Source organism: Cyclopterus lumpus, chromosome 3, assembly GCF_009769545.1.
Source record: "Cyclopterus lumpus isolate fCycLum1 chromosome 3, fCycLum1.pri, whole genome shotgun sequence".
NCBI lineage: Eukaryota > Metazoa > Chordata > Actinopteri > Perciformes > Cyclopteridae > Cyclopterus > Cyclopterus lumpus.
The window spans coordinates 27,358,701-27,379,888 of NC_046968.1; the positions used below are offsets into that span (position 1 = coordinate 27,358,701).

Consider the following 21,188-nt stretch of genomic DNA (forward strand, 5'->3'; position numbering starts at 1 on the left):
AATATCTCCAAAACCCACGACAAAAAACTGTGTTATTAAGGTCAAAAAGGGTTAAAAGTTAGAGTGGGAGGAGAAATGGACTGTTTTCGCAAAAGAGGGCGATATTTCTGTGGCTCTGGTGTAGCCGAGACTTCCTCTTCAGCGCGCTGCTCGTTGTTTTATCTCCAATTTGAGAGCAACTCGAGATGCAAGACCGGGGTCGGAGCTGAGAGACGAGTAGCCCGTTTACAGGAAAACATTTTGAAATCACTAAAAAGATGAACCCGTCCCTTTTGACTCTCCACTCGGTTTGTTTACCGGCATTCAACCGAAACCTGTTTGAATGAGATGTGTGAAAACTACTTAAGACTACAAACGGAATCCAGAGCGCCCTTCCCTTTGCCTCAATTACAAAAGTACAAAAGAAAATGGCGATTGTTGTTAGTTGTAAAGGCAAAAGTGTCACAGCTCACCTAGCTAGCTAGCTAGCTAGCTAGCTAGGTTAGCGACGGGGAGTGAGATGGAGGGCTGTTTGGCTCATTTTCTGTCACCGGTGTAGCATTAAAGCACGGTGTAATTAGCAAGCTAGCTAAGTAGTCAGCTGTCTGCTAGTTAGCCTGCTAGCGTGATAATTCCACCATGCTTTAATGCTACACCGGTGACAGTAAACGAGACAAAACAAAGCCTTCTTCTCAGGCGATAGCAACGTGCTTTTCCTCCGCTGTGTCTGCAGAACTAAGTCGTTAAATGTTTCTCGTTAACTCACCTCGGCGAGTCCACGACTTTCTGTACGTCAGTTTAGTTTGTATGAAAGTTAGCCGGCTGCAACGGTCGCCGTGGCAACGGTGCACGTAAAAATGGCCGCCGCCCTGATCCTCTTGGCTACGTTGATTCGAGAGGGAATCCAACTCCTAATTCATGATAATGTGTCCGGATAATAAGAACGTCCCGTGAATAAGTGAACGTAAATCTGCAGCAGAATGCTAACGCGCGCGTCCCGTCTCTTTTCCACAGAGCCTCCGCTGGATTTACCTGACGCTTCACCGGTTTTGAATATGACGGCTCGACACCAAAGACCGAACCGCTTGAATCTGTTCCCGCTGGAGCGGTAGACATCGACACCTCTGGCTCGTTGACATGTGCTCATCCCGTTTCCCACTTTGAAAGGACTTCAGAGTAAACAGGACTAATTCCTACGATGGAGCCCTACTGCCGTGTGAAGCGCGGAGCCACTTGAAGGCCTCGCCGAGACCCCCGCCCCCGAACCCGCCAGCACTGTTGTGAGTGGATTGATGTTTCTATGTAGCGCGTGTGCGAGTGCAGTGCAGCCTTGGATCCGGCGTGGAACCGCAACAGTCCGCCCGGGCGCCCAGCCTTCGGGCCGGAGACGCTCCAGACGAGCAACTACTCTCTGGTGCTACTGATCCAGCTCAGCCTGCTCTCCTTCGACCTCTTCGTGAACTCCTTCAGCGAGCTGCTGAGGGACGAGCAGGCGGTCCAGCTGGTGCTTTTCATGTGAGTTCCTCGCAGTTTCAGCATAATCTCCGGCTAAGAATAGTTCTTTTGGGATGCTGGAATGATCTGAAACAGCGTTGTACAAAGACAGTAATCTATCACACATCCTCCTTCTCTCTTGTCTTTTCTCTTTCTCCCCCCCCCCCCCTCCCCCGTCTGCGCTCCCCCTCAACAGAATCCAGGACATCGGCATCCTGTTCAACCTGATCATCATTCTGCTGATGCTGTTTAACACCTACGTGTTCCAGATCGGCCTGGTCGCCATATTGCTGGAGCGGTTTAGAGCTGCGTTAATGCTCTCTGCCCTCTACTTGACCTTCAGCATCATACTCCACTCCTGGCTCATGGTACAGATCCACACCGACGGCTCGTGGTCACGCTCGGCCTTTTCAAAACGCGACTCTTTGTCATTTTTCGGTGTCAAGTCTGTGCGCTCCGAGATCGGGGTCTCGCTCGGAAAAAAAACACATTCATGTGTGTGTGAGAGTGTGTGTGTGTGTGTGTGTGTGTGTGTTTGAGAGTGTGTGTGTGTGTCATAACGATCTACATTGATGAATCTTACGGAGGAGGGATTTACTGCATCAAAAGGTTTGAGACTGGAACCGGCTGCCGCCGTCCAACAAGTATTTTTCTCAAGTAATGATATATATATATATATATATATATATATATATATATATATATATATATATATATATATATATTTTTTTTTTTTTTAAAAGAAAGTTTTGCTAACCCCATCTCAATATTGAGTGTGGAAAGAAAGAACAACTTGCCTCAATCAATGATGATTAAATGTGTTTTCATCATCAAAAAGTAGGCAGCGACTATAACGGGGGACTTTTATTGTGAAGGATTTGGAGGAATGTGTCCCATCAGGCTGGTGGCATTAAAGTGTCGAGTGTGGACCCACGAACGTGACTGATGTGATGAGACTTTTGCAGCGTGTAGTTAGATTTGCAATTTCATAGCTTGAAAAAAAAAAAACGAGTGTGATATTATTGAGCATATTGTAATAAACAGTCGTTTGTTTCACTGAGAGATGCAACGTCAACATGACCGTCGATGTTTTCTGTTTAATCTTTTCCAGAATCTACGTTGGCTGAAAACCAACAGGTTTATTTGGACGGACGGCCTTCAGGTGCTGTTTGTGTTCCAACGAGTCGGTAAGACGAACCGTTAACGCCGACCAAAATATAGTTTATTTTGAAAGGTCAAAGGGAGCTTTAAAGGAGGTCAAAAACACCTCTAATGAATCCCACCATGTGTGCATGGGAGAGGGGTCACCGGCAGACATCTCGGAGAGCTCGGTTAGTCTCTCCTCTCTAACCATCACCGCGCCGGTGTGATTTTCATACACTCATAAGCTCATAAGTGGATAACCGGATTTAATGGCCTCGCTGTTGTTCTCCTCGGATCCCTCATTACGTCTTGAGAACAGACTGCGGGGCCATGTTTCATTTGTCTGCGTCTTAAAGACGAGTGATTCACCGCTGCGTCACATTTAAATACCGGAGCCCAAAACGTCTCTCAAGGAACCTCCATCTTTCAGGGGGGGGGGGGGGGGGGGGGGGGGGGCGCTCGTGTACTTGCTCTTATATTCTTTTGTTGTGGCGTTGTTGTGCGATTATAAACCTCCTCCTCACGTGTGTTTCTGCCCGCAGCCTCCGTGTTGTACTACTACTTGTACAAGAGGACGTCGGAGTACCTGGGGGACCCTCGGCTCTACGAGGACTCGCCGTGGCTCCGGGAACTGTTCGCTCGGGTCAGACAGTGACCTCGCCGCGCAGAGACTTTTACCATAAAGCGAAGAGAACAAATACGGTGCATTTAAATGTGTTTGAGATGCATTCAATTTGGGGAACACACATTGGAAGTGAGAAGTACAATCAGGCCGAAAAATACGCATTCAATTAATAGATCTGACAGGATTTTCAAGCCAGAAAACATATTCCACAGAATATTTCCTTCCCGACGCAGGACGGATTGTGCCAAAAAAAAAGAGAAATCTGCCTGGACAACGTTCTCATGAAAAGTGAGACGCTTTCAAATATTCTGTGAGACCTGTCACCGCATGCCCTTTTTTTTCCTTTTCTATTGCTAATGCTGTACGATACTATATTGCCGTTGTTTTATATACATTTGAGACAATTTGTGTTGCTTTGAGTTTGTTTGCAATGAGGATCTTGAACGCGGGGACAGCTGCCGATCGGCTGTTTTTAAATCGTCAACAAGAAGTGTCGAATGCTTAAAGTACATTAAAAATAAATGTCTTTTGAGAGGTGTGCGTTTTGTATGAAATGGACCCGGCCGTGAGGACTCATGAGCTCGGCCCGAAGCAGGACGCCAGCGGAGAGAAGCGGAGCCGGTCCTTCAGCTCGACGAACTCTTTGAGGAGAGCCTCCTTCTGCAGGTTGAACTGAGAGGAGAAAGAAAAAAAAGGTTTATTTGTTCACCATTTGTCAGCATTATCAACCATTAAAAAATAGGGATAGAAAACACCACATTAACTCACCTTAGACGCATATTTATGGAACTGCTCGGCTTCCTCTTGTCTGCCCGACTGAAAACAAAAAAAGGCACGGTGAGTTCAGGTTCCTGTGACCCGCCCGGGAAAATACAGTTGCCGACAGAGAGCACGTAATTCTGTGTCTCAATTTAGAGGCTGCGTTCCTGAAGGATGCCTCCCAAAAGCAACATTAAATTATCTCTCTTCTATCTATTTAATAACTCTATGACGTTACAAGTAATATATATACACAATTCCAACTATTTACATTTGACTATTTATTGAACTTTTTCATGTCAAGGACCTAAAAAATAAATGCACAATACACCGAAGACCACGCATGTGAGCCGTGAGCAAAGGATGCTGGGATACGAAGTCCACAAGGATTCACCGCCCCGTGTTTGGTTAAAGAAAAGCGACATTTCTTCGGGGCGTCCTCTCGTGATTCTCGCCGTGTCGGCCCGAAAACACGCAGACTTCAAGGGGAGGCGGAGCCTGAACTGTCTCCAGGTCATCACTCACCCTGAGGCAGATCAGAGACAGGTAAGCCCACACCTCCGCGTTCTGACTGTTCAGATGGTTGGCCTCTGTCAAAGCATCCTCAGCGACACACAGCTGCTCCAGCTACGAACACACACACACACACACACACACACACACACACACACAGGGCTCAAAGTAAGAGAAAACAACTCCACAGCTAGAATTGAGTCTAAATACGTGGTGATGTGATTTTACCCGGTAACAGGCGGTGCCCAGGCCCAGCCAGGTCAGGCAGGAGGGAGACTCCTCACAAGCCTGCAGGTAGATGCCTTTGGCTTGATCAAACTGAAACACACACACACACACACACACACACACACAGTTTTTGTTTGCTCTTCTAGAAAACCTTGCTGTGGCTTCAGAATACGAGTGAACTATCGGAGTGATCGGAGGGAGCCGACGCTCTCTGACCTTCTCCTGCTGGAGGCAGATGGATCCCAGGCGCAGGTGGACAAGGTGAGAGTCGGACGGCGGCCGCAGGAAGTTCAGGCTCCACTCGTAGCTCTCCCGGGCATCAGTGAGCGCCGCCCGCAGGAAGTGACAGTGGCCGGTCAGCGCCCACGCATCCGCCTCCTGCTCCTACGGGGCGGACGACATTTGACGAAACAACAGGAGGTGAAAGAAGAAGTCCATCCATCCAAAAAAGCTAAATGTGAATCTTTGCGATGCAAAAAACAGGAGCAGTGGGCCCCGGGCCGTCGTTTCACTCGCTCCACTTCGGGAGTGCGAGTACCTTGTCGCTGTGAGCCAGCGCCTCCTCCAGGCTGGCGGCGGCGCCGCGGTGGTCCTCTTGGAGCAGCTGCAGCTGGGCCAGGAGGAGATGGTAGGAGACGCTGCGGCCGCCGTCCGACTGCCGGTCCAGGAACAGAGCTTGCTCCGCCATCTGAGGACAGGGAGGCAACACGGACATGCTCTGGTGTCATTTCGGTTCCAGACGCACCGATGTGGCTTTGTGGCGATGTCGAGTCCCTAACTTTTAGTTTTATTTTAAAATAAATAAAATATAAATGCGTAATCCAAAACAAAACAAAAAAACTGACTTTTCTACGGCTAACTCATTTTCAGGATGTAGGAGCATCAATAGTGGTCATAAATCACTTGCTCCAGAAAAACACAACAACAAAAACAACAACAGTGGTACTGAGGTTGCTTTCATTCATGTTTGACTGCAGAGTCCAGTGTGTGTGTGTGTGTGTGTGTGTGTGTGTGTGTGTGTGTGTGTTCTACCTGCAGAGCAAAGTTCTGCAGCAGGAACTGAGCCGTCTCTGTGTAAATGGAGAGTTTCGCTGGAGCCGATCTGGAGCTGACCCGCTCCACCGCTGGAGGCTCTCCTTGCACCTCTGAGTCCTGGTTCTGGTTCTGGTCCTGGTCTGAGAGAAAATGGCCGTAACGTTGACTATTTGTTGCTGGTTCCTGCCAACAGACTGCATCTGTGTTTAAATCAGCTTCGCGATGCATGCGACACCATTTTGTAAATCGACTATTCTTTCTCAACATTTGAGGTTTTTCTGTCCTGACGGATTCAATCAAGTTTTATTAGTAGAGATAAAAAACTATAATCCATTACTAAGTTGAGAGGTTGTTTCACCCTTTTAATCCCACTGCAGCTGCACCTTTCTTACCGGTGGGAGACCGACATGCACCCGTGTCTGTCTCCTCATCCTCTTGCTGGTCTTTCTCGTCCTTCTCCTTCTCTTTTTCCTCCTCCTCCTCCTTCTTCTCCTCCTCCTTATTTTCCTTCTCCTCCTCCTTCTTCTCCTCCTCCTTATTTTCCTCCTCCTCCTCCTCCTTCTTCTCTGTCGGCTCCTCCCCCCTCTGCGTTCTCCTCTCTGCTTCGTTGGCCGTCAGCTGCTTTCTGGCCTCCAGGAAAGCCCTCTCAGCCAGGAAGGACTCGCTCTGGATCTTGTGGTGCAAACCTGGACAGAGGAGCCGGAAACCTGAAATGAGACTATGCAATGTCCCAGCATGCATCTGTCTTTACCGCTCGCGGACAATTTTCGGGTCACAGGAGCCTCCGTCATATCGTGGTCTCACCCAGCAGCGTCCAGGCCACCACGCTGGGCGGCTTTATGCTGGCGGCTCGCTCCAGGAAGGTCCGGGCCTCCGCGTGGCGCGCAAAGAGCGCCGCCAAGACGCCGCACATCATCAGGCTGGAGGAACGGGGGAACACAGACACACACGTCTACGACTCCCCACTCTGACGATGTGGTTTTTGTGTGACTGGGAGCATTTCTTACCCGGGCTGGTGCGCCTGCTGGACGGACACGGCGTCGTGGAAACACTCTCTGGCCTTCGCGTAGTCTTTGGTCAGCATGTAAAGGCTTCCCCACTCAAACTTGTGGGAGGGCTCAGTCGGGTGCCTCACCACCAGCTGCAGGGCAACAAACAACTAAACGTCAGTTATTTTACAAGCCATTATGTCATCTAGTCATCATCTGCATAGAGATTATTATTAATCGCTGCACACTGTGTCTATTAAGGCCAACTCCTCCATGTAGAGGCCTGAAACGAGTGGATCAATAGACACCTGTGAAGCTTTTTCCTCGTGTATCCTGAGTGAGGAGCAGAAGTATAAAGAGGCGAGTGCGGCGCCATCGTACCTCTTGGTAGAGCCGAACAGCCTGCTGATAATCCCCGGTAAGCTGAGCCTCTTTGGCAAAACGTCCAAGCTGAGAAGAACTCAACTGGATCTCATCGAGGGAGTTGTCGACGACGTCATGCGAATAGATCTGGAGAGGATAACAATGAACATCAATACATATGTGTGTGTGTGTGTGTGTGTGTGTGTGTGTGCGTTACCTTGTTGTGAGCTATGTGCATCTCGTCCACCAGGTAGACATACAGCTTGCTGACAAAGAGTTTGAGCTCCTGAGGGTCAGTGAACGGCTCTGTCCGCTGCATCTTGTCCCGCACGATCCTCACCACTGCATGCTACACACACACACACACACACACACACACACACGTGTATGTGGCCAAACAGTTACAGAAGAGCTGCCCCCACAGTAAATAAACAACAATAAACATCCTGATGGGCTACAGATCCACTCGGGGTTACGTCTGACCTTCATCTGTTCCTTGAAGGTGAAATATCTCGCCGAGACATTGAGCGATCCCATCAGCTGGACCTTCATCTGCTCCCGGCTGCGGTTTTCCGTCGGCTCGCATCCGGCTCCGAACAGCTCCTCGTACTGGTCCGAGACGTGGCTCACCACGTTGGCCACCTGCCTGTGGAAGTCCATCACGGCCTGCGGCGGAATTAAGAAGTAAGGAAACTCTCCCCTGCTGTTCGTGTGTGTGTGTGTGTGTGTGTGTGTGTGTGTGTGTGTGTGTGTGTGTGTTTTTACTCGTTCTGCTCTGCTGTGACCAACTTTAAGTGGAGGTCTGGGTGGGATCAACGCCGTCACCCTGCAGGAGGCCAGAGGGCATAAAATGTGTCTTTAAAATGAGTCTGATTGGTTCCAGCCAGCCACAGTACCCAGTAGAGCCAAACTTTACTTAATCACCTCCTGGACAGTTCCTCCGGAGATGTTTTGACTACCAGCGGTTTCTCCAAGGCGATCTCAATGATAACATAAGTTCTGGCCTCCGTATACATCTGCAACAAACAGGGTTTAGGTGTCAATATACTACGATCTGTGTGACTTCCAGTAAATGATGGCGCGGTGTGTCGCGTCGCTTACGTTTCCCTCCACATCGAGGTGCGGCTCACTTTCGGCCACCGCGTCGGCCACCGAGTCGGCCGCGGTGATCCTGATCTGACTCGTGGGTTGCTGCCGTGACGGAGACATCGAGTCACGTTCTCGTGAAAACTTTAAAGATTCGAATTAAACTCCCCCCCGACCACCGCGACCTTCCTGACCTTTTTGGGCGTCTCCTTGGGATCCTTCGCTCCCCTTCCCTCCGGGTTCTTCCCCGCCTTGGCCTTGTAGGAGCCGGCGGCCGAGCCGGCGGGCGAGCCGGCGCGAGCTTTGACCTGGTTGGCTACGGCCTTGGCCTGCTCCCTCAACACGCTGCCACTGACCTGGAAGTAAAAGACCAACGGGGGAAACGACTTATTAATGTACTTAGGCGATATTGATTATTTCAAAGCTAACGAGTCGTGGCCGTATGTTTGTGCCAACCTTATTCTGCAGCTCGGCCTCGGAGAAGGGCTGAACGCTGTACGCTCCTCGGATGCGGCGCACTCCGGGATACAGCAGCTGGCCCATGTCCACAAACGCCACGCCGTGGAAGGGGATCTCTGGGTTCTCCTCAGTGAGCTGCGCACACACACACACACACACACACACACACACACACACACACACGATATTTGGTTCATGCTAGAGAGCAAACACTGCAACACAGAGAGAAAGAGAACTCTGGACGTCTCACCATCTTGGCTTCTGCGACCTTCGTCGACCTCATGACCTCCACCGGCCACAGTCTGCTCTCGGCGATCTTCTGCCGCAGCCTGAACATCGACGCACACATTTTCACATCCTTTCTGTTTCTCTCCTTCTGTATTTTATGAAGCTGTTGCCTGAAATCCCCTCGCGAGCAATTAAAGCGTCGCTGTGTGCGAGCGGTTTTTCTTCACAGGGATTTATTCCAAGTATTAAACCTTTAATGCAGGTTTATTGCATCGGTAAAGAAAGTTGGGGTGAACTCCGTGACTTCCTCATTTCCTCTCCATTTGGCAATGAATGGGGGAGCCAAGTTTTACGGTACACTCTGCTAAGACCCTTGATCCTATGATCCCCCCCATTGTGTGTGTGTGTGTGTGTGTGTGTGTGTGTGTGTGTGTGTGTGTGTGTGTGTAGCAGACCTGGTAGTTCCTCCAGCATCCATGAAGCAGCGCGTCTCCGTGTCCCAGCTCACTCTGTTCTTCACGGTTTCCGCCTTTTCGCGAAACCTCCGGTCCTGAGGGGAGAATCGCCGCGTTAACTCGAGCGCGGAGGAACGCTCGAGTTAACGCGTCGATTGGTTAACGCGTCGATTGGTGAACGCGGGCGACCGAAAGCAAATTCACTCCTCGAGCGCAGCACCAGAAATCCACGACTTCAAAATCGACAACATTGACCATCAACGCTGATTGGAAATCCACATTAAAAAAAAGGTGCAGAATTTGACCTTAAATAATTTTAGATATTCTAATCTTCCCCAGTATTACATATCGATGGCCAAAGTGCAAAATGATCCAGAAAAACTTTGCGTATTTTTTTTCTGTGGGTATTTTGTTTTATGTATTGTTGGTATCTTTAGCATTCTGCAAGAAAACAACACGTCTTTTATACTATTCTCAAAAAAGTGAATTTTTCAGATTGGAGGTTTTGCTCTTCGGCCGTCGACGATGTCATGAATATTAACCTTTCTCTCCTGTTAATATTCACTTTTTATATATTAAGACCGTAACATCGGGTATTGGGTCACCTTGAAGCCCGTCAGCTCGCCGTCCTCCTGCTCCGCGGGCTCCGCATGGATGAAGGCAGCGGGCAGGAAGTGGTTCCCGGGGACCAGCAGGCCCGGATTGGGCCTCTTCTTCTGTCGGCCATTTTGCTCCTTCTGCCCGCCTGCCTTCAGCTGCCCATCGCAGAACAACAGCACCTGATCCTCCTGGAAGTCGGGGGGTTAAAATGTCAAAGTGTTCTGCTCAGACTTGAGGATTTGGATTTTGTTCTTCACACTTGCCTTTGCGGTCAGCGGGACCTCCAGGGCGGCCGTGTACGTGCAGGGAGCGCACTGCAACACCCACGCCTCGGGGACGGAGAACGCCGTCTCCACGGTGACCATCAGCAGGTCGGAGGCCGCTCGCTCGGCCTCGGACAGCAGCGGATCCGCCGCGCTGACGCACACATCCAGGGTCGCCTGCTAGAGGGGCGAGAGGCGCTCGGACCGTGAGGCACGGCCGCGTCTCGTTTATCGAGTGCATCTCCAAACGCTGGGGGGGATCTTTGTGGCCTAAAAGTGCTGCGGCCATCTTTAAAGATTCTGAAATGTGTTCGATTACGATTGTTCTCGCCTTTCTTTTCTATCCCTCTCGTTACTTATATGCCAAATGTCCAGATGATGTGCATGTGTGATGAGAGGCCGTGACGTAGGAAGGCCACGGGTAAAAAGGTGTCACTTGGTGACATGCCGGGGGTTTGATATCCATCCAAACTTTGACTGTACAATCTCTGGTGAGTTGATGGGATTACCTGCTTCTTCCACTTTAAAAATACTTTTCTGGCCAACTGCTTCAGTCGGGCTCCATCTGCTGTCTCTGTGTTCAAGCTCTGTGAAGAATACTGCAAGAAAACAACTAGCGTCTGTTTCAGATCCAATCCACGAGCTCTCTGGATGAACCGGAGGTGTGTGACAAGGAGTCTGATCTTATATCGTGGATGGAAATGTGATTCTGTAATTTCCCCACTGAAAGGATTATTTTATTTTATCTTATCTTATTCTGCTACAAAAGATGTTTTTTTTATCTGACTGTGAAATAGTAAATGTCCTGGAAAGTTAATAGAGAAAGCATTAATAGATTAAACGTCTGTTTATGGCTAATCCACTAAATAAATACCAGCAATATTACCTCATATGGTATAAAAGGTCTACAGATTGACAACTCTCCATTGTCTCACTCTAAATATTATATTGCCCAACTTTTAATTAAACTATACTTTTCACCCCTCGCATAGCAGATCTACAATAAATTAATTAGCGGTTAGGCCTTATCGTGGTCAGTCCATTCAAATCATTATATTAAATATGAATAATTAATATGGACCGTATGAGCGTCTGGCTCCTCTACATTACAAGGCCTCAAACAAGCTTAATACAAGCTGCTGCCCACTTAGTCTGGTTGGTAATCCAGTTTTAGATTACAGGTATAGTTTTAAAATACGTAACTCAAATAAAGTACACCAAATGCAAAAGGTAGAACTCAAAGGGAGCAAATCTAGGAACAAGAGGTAAGAAGTATGAAAGCCGTCAAAAAGCCCCAGTAGTGCCAGTGCGACTCATTAGTGGGTTAATGCACAGATGGAAATGTAAAGTCACGTCACGTGTCTCTTTCTCCTGTTAACCGTAGACTGCACACAGGGGTCGTGACCTTCGCCTCATCTAAAGTAGCCGTGACACGTGCCCTTCACAGTAAGTGACCGACTCACCTTGCTGGGGACCGGGGAGGGCCCTTTGGCCGAGGGGCCGCTCACTGGGTTCAGTGGGACCGTGGACGAGAAGCTGCACCGGCCTGAAGACAGAAGAGGGAATCGGTGGAAGTTAAACGGACATTTTGGGAGGTACACCGGTTTGTTTTCCATCTAAAAAAACAAAACAAACATGCAAACGCCTGACAGCTGTACCTTGGAGCAGCGGCAGCAGGTCGACCACAGCTTGGCCCAGCACCGCCGGCCTCGCCTCAACCTTCTTGTCCGCAGGCAGGAGCTCCCTCACCGTCACTGGACACAACAAATGTCTGTGTATATTTATGTATATGTGCTAACTACCTGGCTGTTACCACCCTCCCTACCTACCTAACTAACTACCTACCTGGCTGTTACCACCCTCCTTACCTACCTACCTACCTACCTACCTACCTATCTAACTAACTAACTATCTACATAGCTGTTACCTCCCTCCCTACCTCCCTACCTATCTAACTAACTACCTCCCTACCTACCTGGCTGTTACCTCCCTCTCTACCTATCTAACTAACTACCTAACCTACCTACCTAGCTGTTACCTCCCTTCCTACCTACCTATCTAACTAACTACCTATCTAACTAACTAACTACCTAACCTACCTACCTCCCTATCTAACTATCTACCTAGCTGTTACCTCCCTCCCTACCTCCCTAAGTACCTATCCAACTAACAACCTACCTACCACCCTATCTAACTACCTACCTAGCTGTTACCTCCCTCCCTACCTACCTATCTAACTAACTACCTATCTAACTAACTAACTACCTCCCTCCCTACCTCCCTAAGTACCTATCCAACTAACAACCTACCTACCACCCTATCTAACTACCTACCTAGCTGTTACCTCCCTCCCTCCCTACCTATCTACCTACCTACCTCCCTACCTACCTAAGTACCTATCTAACTAACTACCTAACCTACCTACCTACCTACCACCCTATCTAACTACCTACCTAGCTGTTACCTCCCTCCCTACCTATCTACCTACCTACCTATCTAAGTACCTATTTAACTAACTACCTACCTATCTATCTAACTAACTAACTACCTACCTACCTAAGTACCTATCTAAGTACCTATCTATCTAACTACCTCCCTCCCTCCCTACCTACCTATCTAAGTACCTATCTATCTAACTACCTACCTACCTCCCTACCTACCTATCTAAGTACCTATCTAACTAACTACCTACCTCCCTACCTACCTATCTAAGTACCTATCTAACTAACTACCTACCTCCCTACCTCCCTACCTCCCTACCTCCCTACCTCCCTACCTCCCTACCTCCCTACCTCCCTACCTCCCTACCTCCGTTATCTACCCAACATGTACAAACTCATCTTACATATGACGGGTTTACTGGCCACGTCCCCGAGGCCCCGCGCGTGCCCGGGGACGCGGAGGCTGCAGGTGAAGTCGTAGTGGACGCGCTGGCCCTCGGGCTCGAGCTGCTTCCGGTCGGACTCTCCCAGCACGTCTCCGTCCACCTCCACCTGCACGGAGCTCTTAATGCCGCCCGTCCTCTTGACCTGCTGCGGAGAGGAGGACACGGAGATTGTGTGTCACCGTTAACCGTTCACGTTAACCGTTAACCGTGAACTCCAACTGACGGGCTTTTACCAGGTTGTTTCCACCGACGACAGTTATTTTGATAGTTTTATAGTTGGTTTCCGCGGCATTCCCAGGCGTATCCATCATGTTTAACGTTATTATTATATATTATATATAGATATATAGATATATAATATATCTATATATCGATAGGTAGTATTATATATGTATTTATTAGATATAATAATATAAAAGTTAGCTCGCCAAGTTCGTGCTGGTGGTAGCTTTTTCGTCCAGTCCCGTTTCCGTGGCAACTGCGCTCCACGTTGTGGTGCGTTCAGGCAGAATCTGATATTTCCCTTCTGAAACAGAACCGCCACAAAAACAACAACAACAGCCACTAAATTATGAAACAAACAGCAACTTAACGTCACAAATGTTATATTGTGATATTATATTGTTTGGTTATCTTTGCACTATTGTTTTGGTTATTTCATTTAATATTATTATATTCGTATATATTGTGCAATTCTATATTTAATATTGCTTTACTTGTATGCGAGACAATGTACCTTTGTGGGATTAATAAAGTATCTATCTATCTATCTGTCTGTCTGTCTGTCTGTCTATCTATATGTCTGTCTGTCTGTCTGTCTGTCTGTCTGTCTATATGTCTGTCTGTCTGTCTGTCTGTCTGTCTGTCTGTCTGTCTGTCTGTCTATCTATCTATCTATATGTCTATCTATCTATCTATCTATCTATCTATCTATCTATCTATCTATCTATCTATCTATCTGTCTATATATCTATCTATCTATCTATATATATGTCTATCTATCTATCTATCTATCTATCTATCTATCTATCTATCTATCTATCTATCTATCTATCTATCTATCTATCTATCTATCTATCTATCTATCTGTCTGTCTGTCTGTCTGTCTGTCTAAAGCTAAATATCAACCAAATTGCGTTACACGTACCATCTGCTTTTATTGTTGCATTGCCATTGCATGATCTTATAGCATTTGAAAGATTCTGCCTTGTTAAGTTTCTTTTTTTATCCAACAGTGAAAGCTATTCAAGAACAATTACACATATTACTATTGCTATTATAAAATATTGCTGTCATTTTCCCTTTTCACGTGGGCTCAAAGTAAGAAATAATAGAGTTGGTCCCACTTTCTTCATTCACATAATGCACCGCAGTATTTATCCTGCAACTGTATTCATGAAACTGATATATTACTTCTGTAAGAGTGCTAAAGGGCCAGCGGGGGTCACTGCTCTCAAGGCTAACTTTGCAGGTGCGCTGCACCGAGGCAAAAAGAAGATGTGGAGTAGTTCATATTAATACACTTATATTAATATATAAGTGTGATTCATTTTATTGAAATAAGAGAACAGTTATTTTCTCAGTCAGCTTCTTAATGTGAGTGATGTGATCCTAATGTAATAATTTTCTGCAAATTAAAAACACAATAAAGTTATTGAGATATTTGTGTGAGCTCTTCTCTGTGGTTTGCAGTAAGAAAATTATTATATTTTCTTCTTTTAAGCAACTTGAATAAAAGTGAAACAAGTTCAGCACATATCACACTTAGAACCGGTTTATCGATTAAGAACATCTTTATTCACCAACTTGGTGAACAGAATATATTTTGTTAAAATTAGGGTGCCATCTGAATTATTTTTTAACATAAACATAGACTATTTCCTGTACTCCTCTGACCTGTTTTTGTTTGTTTATGTACCTTATTTGTTTGCTTTATTATGTTTGTTCTTTAAAAAAAGAATATTGCTACAAACAATATGAGTTTACTTCTCTCACCACTGAATTAGATTAGATTAGATTTTACTTTATTCATCCCCAGGGGGAATTTTCTTGAAGCAGCAGCAACACATTTTTTTTTTTTACAAATATACAATACAATAAAATAAAATAGCATTTAAGAATTTAAATAATAAAGGAAATGAAAATGTAAAAAATAAAATACAAATGAAAGTGTATGCAGATCAAAACGTACACTATTTATCTCTCTGTATAGTAGTAGAATAGAAGTATATAGTAATACTCACGTTAAGTGCAAGTACCACAAAATAATACTTAAATATAATGTACTTTTTTAATGGTTTTAACCATTGAGTCCAACATCCCTCCGAGCCGCCAGGGGGCGCTGCATCCTCCGCGGCCGCTTCCGCCGCGACGCTCCACGCTCAAACGTCTCCGCTAACTGCTTCCGGAGTTTTTTTTATTATCAATGATTTTGTCACTTGTGCGGGATTAAAAACACTCCTCTGGTGTTTGTCTTTTTGTTGTTGTCAAAAAAGAAAGAAAAGAAATGTCGTACAACTACGTGGTAACAGCCCAGAAACCCACGGCGGTGAACGCCTGCGTCACAGGTAAACAACACAAAAACAATAACGTAATGTGTACATATATATATGTCCGTTGTTTGTTGTTTTCTTCGCCACCTGCCGTGCTAGCTGGAGCTCCCGCGCGGCCACAGCTAGCTGCGGTTCTGCTCACGCGAACGTTTACGTGCACGTTGAGGAACAACTTGGCGACACCGAGTCGCGACGCGCACGCTTCGTTTTAACCCCGTTCTCATGCACATCTCGGGGTCTTGACGCACGTTGGCTCTCCTAACGGCAGCTGTTGCTCGTGTTGGTTCCACCTAGAATGATTTATTTCAACAACAAAATAAAAGCCTCTCGCATAATGTCTTATTTATGTTCTCTCTCGCGATCATATCGCTCGCACAGATGTTGCGACCTGTTTGGTAAACTCGTGTTAACGTGTGATCGTCATAAGAAAGATTGGGGGGGGGGGGGCCGCGAAGAAAAAGCTACGTGAAGACGCATGATGATGAAATCACGATTATATATATATATATATATATATATATATATATATATATATATATATATATATATATCACGTAGATGTGACGCTGGAATAATCCAGTAACGTTAATGAGAGTTTGACGTGCACACGTGACATGACCTGTCTACTATCCTGCAGTGTCTACCTTCCTTTTCCTTTATGCATATATGTGTGTGTGTGTATATATAGATGTGTGTATGTGTGGGGGTATAGGTGTGTGTGTTGGTATATATGTGTGTGGGTATAGATGTGTATGTGTATGTATAGATGTGTGTGTGTGGGTATGTGTGTGTGTATAGATGTGTTTTTGTGTGAGAATAGATATGTATGTGTGTGGATATAGATGTGTGTGTGTGTGTGGATATAGATGTATGTGTGTGGATATAGATGTATGTGTGTGGATATAGATGTATGTGTGTGGATATAGATGTATGTGTGTGTGTGGATATAGATGTGTGTGTGTGTGGATATAGATGTGTGTGTGTGTGGATATAAATGTATGTGTGTCGATATAAATGTATGTGTGTGGGTATAGATGTGTGTGTGTGTGTGGATATAGATGTATGTGTGGGTATAGATGTGTGTGGATATAGATGTATGTGTGTGGGTATAGAGGTGTGTGTGTGTGTGTGTGTGTGTGTGTGGGTATAGGTATAGGTGTGTGTGTGTGTGTGTGTGTGTGTGTGTGTGTGTGTGTGTGTGTGTGTGTGTGTGTGTGGATATAGGTGTGTGTGGGGGGGGGTGGGGTATAGCTGTGCATGTGTGTGGCTATAGATGTGTCTGTGTGTGGATATAGATGTGTGTGTGCGGATATAGATGTGTGTGTGGATATAGATGTATATGTGTGGGTATATGTGTGGGGGGGGGGGGCGGGGTATAGATGTGCATGTGTGTGGCTATAGATGTGTGTGTGTGTGTGGATATAGATGTATATGTTGATGCATATATAAGTGTGTGTGAACTTGCTACTCGCTAAACTAAAGTATTATTTTATCACGTGACTTGTTTTCAGAGGTCGTATTTAGTTAGAAATGTTAAAACAAATAAAAAGTTCAACAACATAAACGAGTCTAAAGAGGCTGTTGGTCACATTCTCTCATCTCAGCATGGAGAAGCTTCCTCATAATTCACAACATGGTGATGGAGATTTAAATATGGATATAGTTATAAAGTCTGCAGCTTTATTGAATAATAAACTTTTTTTTTTTTTTAAACACCAATCAACTATTTCGGTTTTCACTGAATAAATTACAATTAATTAATCGCAACAATTTACCCATGTGGTTGATTTTAATAAACTAGTTGTTTGAGCCTTTTCTGTCTTGTCTCACATTATTATAGTGTTATATATAGTATTTATATTACTTTTTTGTTTCTTAAAAAAAACAACAACTATGGCATTATTTTAAAGCACCGCAGCCAGATGGGGCTCAAGTACTTCAAGTCATAACTCATCAAATAATCCATACTGAAAGTAATCTAATCAATTCTTCACAGATCCGTAATAATCACACCGACGCAATGCTTCAAATATTGTAAATATAAAATATATATGAAAGCTATTTGCTGGGATTTTGTTTGTCCACCTTTTTCCTCCTCCTCCGACCGTTCTCGCCCTAAAACTAACAAAACGCCGGCGTGTCTTCAGGCCACTTCACCTCCGCGGACGACCTCAACCTGCTCATCGCTAAAAACACCCGGCTGGAGATCTACGTGGTGACGGCGGAGGGGCTGCGGCCCGTGAAGGAGGTGGGCATGTACGGGAAGATCGCCGTCATGGAGCTCTTCAGGCCAAAGGTGGGGTTGTCTCTGTTGTCTGGCAGCAATAAAGTTTATTTTAGAAAAAAAAAGGTTGTTTTTTTTTAACACGTATTTTTGTCACGGTTCATTTTTTAACTCGGTAATAAACTTTTCTTCTTTGAGACCGAATGCACATCTAGAAACCAGATGTAAAAATACTATTTTTGGACATTTGACTAGATGGGATCTTCTGTGTGTGCCACGTAGTCTGTGGTTCCCTTTTTAATTATTTGTAAAGGAATCATTATAAATCTTTGCTAGAAAAGAAAAGAACAGTAATCCCTGCAGACGTGTTTGTATTGACCCCGTAGTGGATTCACAGTCTGGTCCAGGCCCTAAAGTGAAAGCAAGCCTCTGCATGTTTAATGACTTTGGCGTTCCTCTTGTCTTTATGTTGTTCTCAGGGTGAGAGCAAAGACCTGCTGTTCATTCTCACATCCAAGTACAACGCCTGCATCCTGGAGTACAAGCAGAACGGGGAGAGCATCGACATCATCACGCGGGCCCACGGCAACGTCCAGGTGGGTTTCTGGACCACTTTTTTCGGACCTTTTGCTCGTTAACCGTTGTTTTAATGCACCGCTTCACCCTCGATATCGATGATGGACGCCTCATTAATCAAACTTCAGTTGGACTCTCTTAATTCAGTCAAATGCTGCGCACAGTGTCACTAAAGTCTGGCGGTATTTCAATTTAATTGGGTTTTAAAATTGTGGAATTCTCATTTTTATAGTATAAAAGCTGAGCTAAGTTTTATTTAACACCAGTCGGAATCCACCAAAATGTGATTTTTAATTTAGTCAGAAGTGTCCTGCTGGCCTTTAAATTTTTTCTCAAAACCCAAATTCCTTCTTTTGCAGGATCGCATCGGGCGTCCGTCAGAAACGGGCATCATCGGCATCGTGGACCCGGAGTGCCGCATGATTGGCCTGCGGCTGTACGACGGGCTGTTCAAGGTCATCCCTCTGGACCGGGACAACCGCGAGCTCAAGGCCTTCAACATCCGACTGGAGGAGCTGCAGGTCATCGACGTCCACTTCCTGTACGGCTGCCAGGCCCCGACGGTCTGCTTCATCTACCAGGTACTGAAGGAGGGCTGGCTTTTGGAGTCAAACGGACCATAAAGCAGGGTGTGCTTTAGGGCGGGGCTTCCTTGTGATTGACGGGGACCTGCACAAACTGCAATCTGGAGGTCCCAAAATGCCTAAACGTATTGTCATGCTCTCCTCCATTGATCCCAGGACCCCCAAGGACGCCATGTGAAGACCTACGAGGTTTCTCTGAGGGAGAAGGAGTTCAACAAGGGCCCCTGGAAACAGGAGAACGTGGAGGCGGAGGCGTCCATGGTCATCCCAGGTAATGTGGACATCATCAATTAGTGCAACTGAAAATACAGATTTCTTCTCTTGTCTTTTCAAAAGAACATTTCTTAGAGCCTCTCGATACGTCCGGCCCGTTTATTGAGATCCGCAAACAGGCTGCAAGACGGTCTCCTTGCAGCCTGTTTGCGGATGTTCAGGCTTTAAAAGTGATCGCTTGATAGCGGCCTCATTGTTGGGTCCATAACACCAAACTCCTCATATTGTGAAGACAGTATGGCCAGCTGTGGCTTGTTCTGAAAAGGTAAGTAAGTAAATACAGTACATAAATAAATGCATTAATTAATAGATAGATACAATACATAGAGAATGAAAAAGGGATTATTTCAGTTTTTTTTTTTACAGAACATTCCTAAAACCAAGAAAACTGAAATAACCCCTTTTTCATTCTCTATGTATTGTATCTATTAATTAATGCGATGTACTTATTTATGCACTGTATTTACTTACCAAGATCAGCAGCACTTTGGCTCGTTTCTGCTCTTGAACCCGGAGCAGGAGAGCTACTCCGAGTACGACTTCACCGCCTCGGGAGCGTTTTTAAAAACAACAACAACAACAACAACCACCGTACCTCTTTAAATTACTAAAGAACAAAGACCTGTTCCTTAGGAAAGGGAACCGTACATTACTTCTGTTGTGATCTGGCGCTGTACAGAACATTTCAGGGATTTGAATCGTTTAAATCTCTGAGCACACGTTTCGCTTCAGTTGACCTCGTCAGCGAGGCTGTGATGTCATCGTTTAAAAAAAAAGTCTTTGCCCGTGTGCTTGCATTTCAGTGCCGGAGCCATTTGGTGGCGCTATAATCATCGGACAAGAGTCCATCACCTACCACAACGGAGACAAGTACCTGGCCATCGCCCCGCCCACCATCAAGGTAACCACGCCACTGAACGGGGGAGTCGGTTCTTTATTTAGTGGTTCTCTCTAAACCCCTTCAGGGGGTCCAGAGGACGGAGAGTTAGATGTAGCACAACAAAGGAGGAAGTTGTTTTTTGATGGTTGTGATAATAAAGTCTTTTTGAGGCGAAGTGCGTAAACGGAGGATTAATCCCACGGTTTAACCGCCACGGTGTGAAATCTAGAACGATGCGATTTAATGCCCGATAAGTTTATGTTGTCAACAACGACGACAACAACAACAGAGGTTGCGTTCTGTCGCATTACGATGCGTTCAAGCTCCCTCGGTAACAATGAGGATCACAACGGTTGTTTTGAAGGAGACAAGTTTCACAGCTACATAAAAATAGATATTAGAGAATTCTTTAACTTCCTAAACCTAAAATACGTTATTAAAACTATGAATAAAGATGCTTTTTTGTTTTTTTTATCATTAAGAGTACAATCTTTTTATTTCCTAATCATTTTAATTGTGTGTTTTTATGCAAATAACCACAATAGATGACTAACAAAGAAAAATTATAATGTTTAGAATACACAACAATCATCAATGGTTCTCAGAAGAAAAAGAAAAAACTTGATCGGTGATCTCTGAAAGTTATAATTAGTTTAAAATGTATTCTGACTCAAATCCGTGTTTTTTTTTCCATGCACACAAATGTTTTATTCACCATTTACGTCCCAACAAATACACACATTTGTCAATTAAGGACACCCGAAATAAAGTTATGAATAAAATAGCGTCTCATGCCGAGTTGATATAATAATGCGCCATAATGGGTTTTCCTTATCTGCGCTCGCCAGAGTTCATAATAGCCGCCCCCAGAATCGAGCCGTTATCATTTTAATATAAAGTTGGGTAAACACTTCCAGGTAACATTTAAATCCGGCGTCGGTGAAAGCAGCAGAACCTTGTTATGCGAGCGCATTAATGATATTTGGTCACATT

General features: G+C 45.6%; 3 protein-coding genes across 3 annotated transcripts in view; 2 read left to right on the plus strand and 1 right to left on the minus strand.

Annotated features, from left to right (window-relative positions):
* The first annotated feature begins 1,177 nt into the window (after nucleotides 1-1,177).
* On the plus strand, nucleotides 1,178-3,271 carry LOC117725287 (transmembrane protein 138-like). Its single transcript, XM_034525380.1, has 5 exons — nucleotides 1,178-1,195; nucleotides 1,286-1,494; nucleotides 1,670-1,841; nucleotides 2,585-2,660; nucleotides 3,159-3,271. The coding sequence occupies exons 1-5, from the start codon at nucleotides 1,178-1,180 to the stop codon at nucleotides 3,269-3,271; spliced, it is 588 nt and encodes a 195-aa protein (XP_034381271.1).
* Nucleotides 3,272-3,808: 537 nt separating this feature from the next.
* cfap70 (cilia and flagella associated protein 70) lies at nucleotides 3,809-13,418 on the minus strand. The gene is made up of 27 exons (XM_034561262.1): nucleotides 13,340-13,418; nucleotides 13,065-13,251; nucleotides 11,878-11,973; nucleotides 11,728-11,765; nucleotides 10,729-10,818; nucleotides 10,220-10,399; nucleotides 9,962-10,144; nucleotides 9,357-9,451; nucleotides 8,924-9,002; nucleotides 8,654-8,808; nucleotides 8,400-8,559; nucleotides 8,230-8,319; nucleotides 8,053-8,144; nucleotides 7,894-7,954; nucleotides 7,612-7,794; nucleotides 7,346-7,477; nucleotides 7,147-7,275; nucleotides 6,784-6,917; nucleotides 6,581-6,696; nucleotides 6,160-6,462; nucleotides 5,774-5,916; nucleotides 5,280-5,429; nucleotides 4,958-5,119; nucleotides 4,742-4,831; nucleotides 4,526-4,627; nucleotides 4,010-4,057; nucleotides 3,809-3,913 (listed from the first exon to the last, which is right to left on the minus strand). Exons 1-27 carry the CDS (start codon nucleotides 13,415-13,417, stop codon nucleotides 3,815-3,817), a joined length of 3,375 nt encoding a protein of 1,124 aa, XP_034417153.1. The 5' UTR covers nucleotide 13,418; the 3' UTR covers nucleotides 3,809-3,814.
* Nucleotides 13,419-15,470: 2,052 nt separating this feature from the next.
* ddb1 (damage-specific DNA binding protein 1) overlaps nucleotides 15,471-21,188 on the plus strand; it is a 42,838-nt gene continuing 37,120 nt past the window's right edge. Inside the window, exons 1-6 of the mRNA XM_034561913.1 lie at nucleotides 15,471-15,673; nucleotides 17,806-17,954; nucleotides 18,362-18,478; nucleotides 18,818-19,039; nucleotides 19,199-19,313; nucleotides 20,119-20,216. Of these exons, the coding sequence (XP_034417804.1) occupies nucleotides 15,613-15,673; nucleotides 17,806-17,954; nucleotides 18,362-18,478; nucleotides 18,818-19,039; nucleotides 19,199-19,313; nucleotides 20,119-20,216 (762 nt within the window). The 5' untranslated portion in view covers nucleotides 15,471-15,612. The remainder of the gene's footprint in view (nucleotides 15,674-17,805; nucleotides 17,955-18,361; nucleotides 18,479-18,817; nucleotides 19,040-19,198; nucleotides 19,314-20,118; nucleotides 20,217-21,188) is intronic.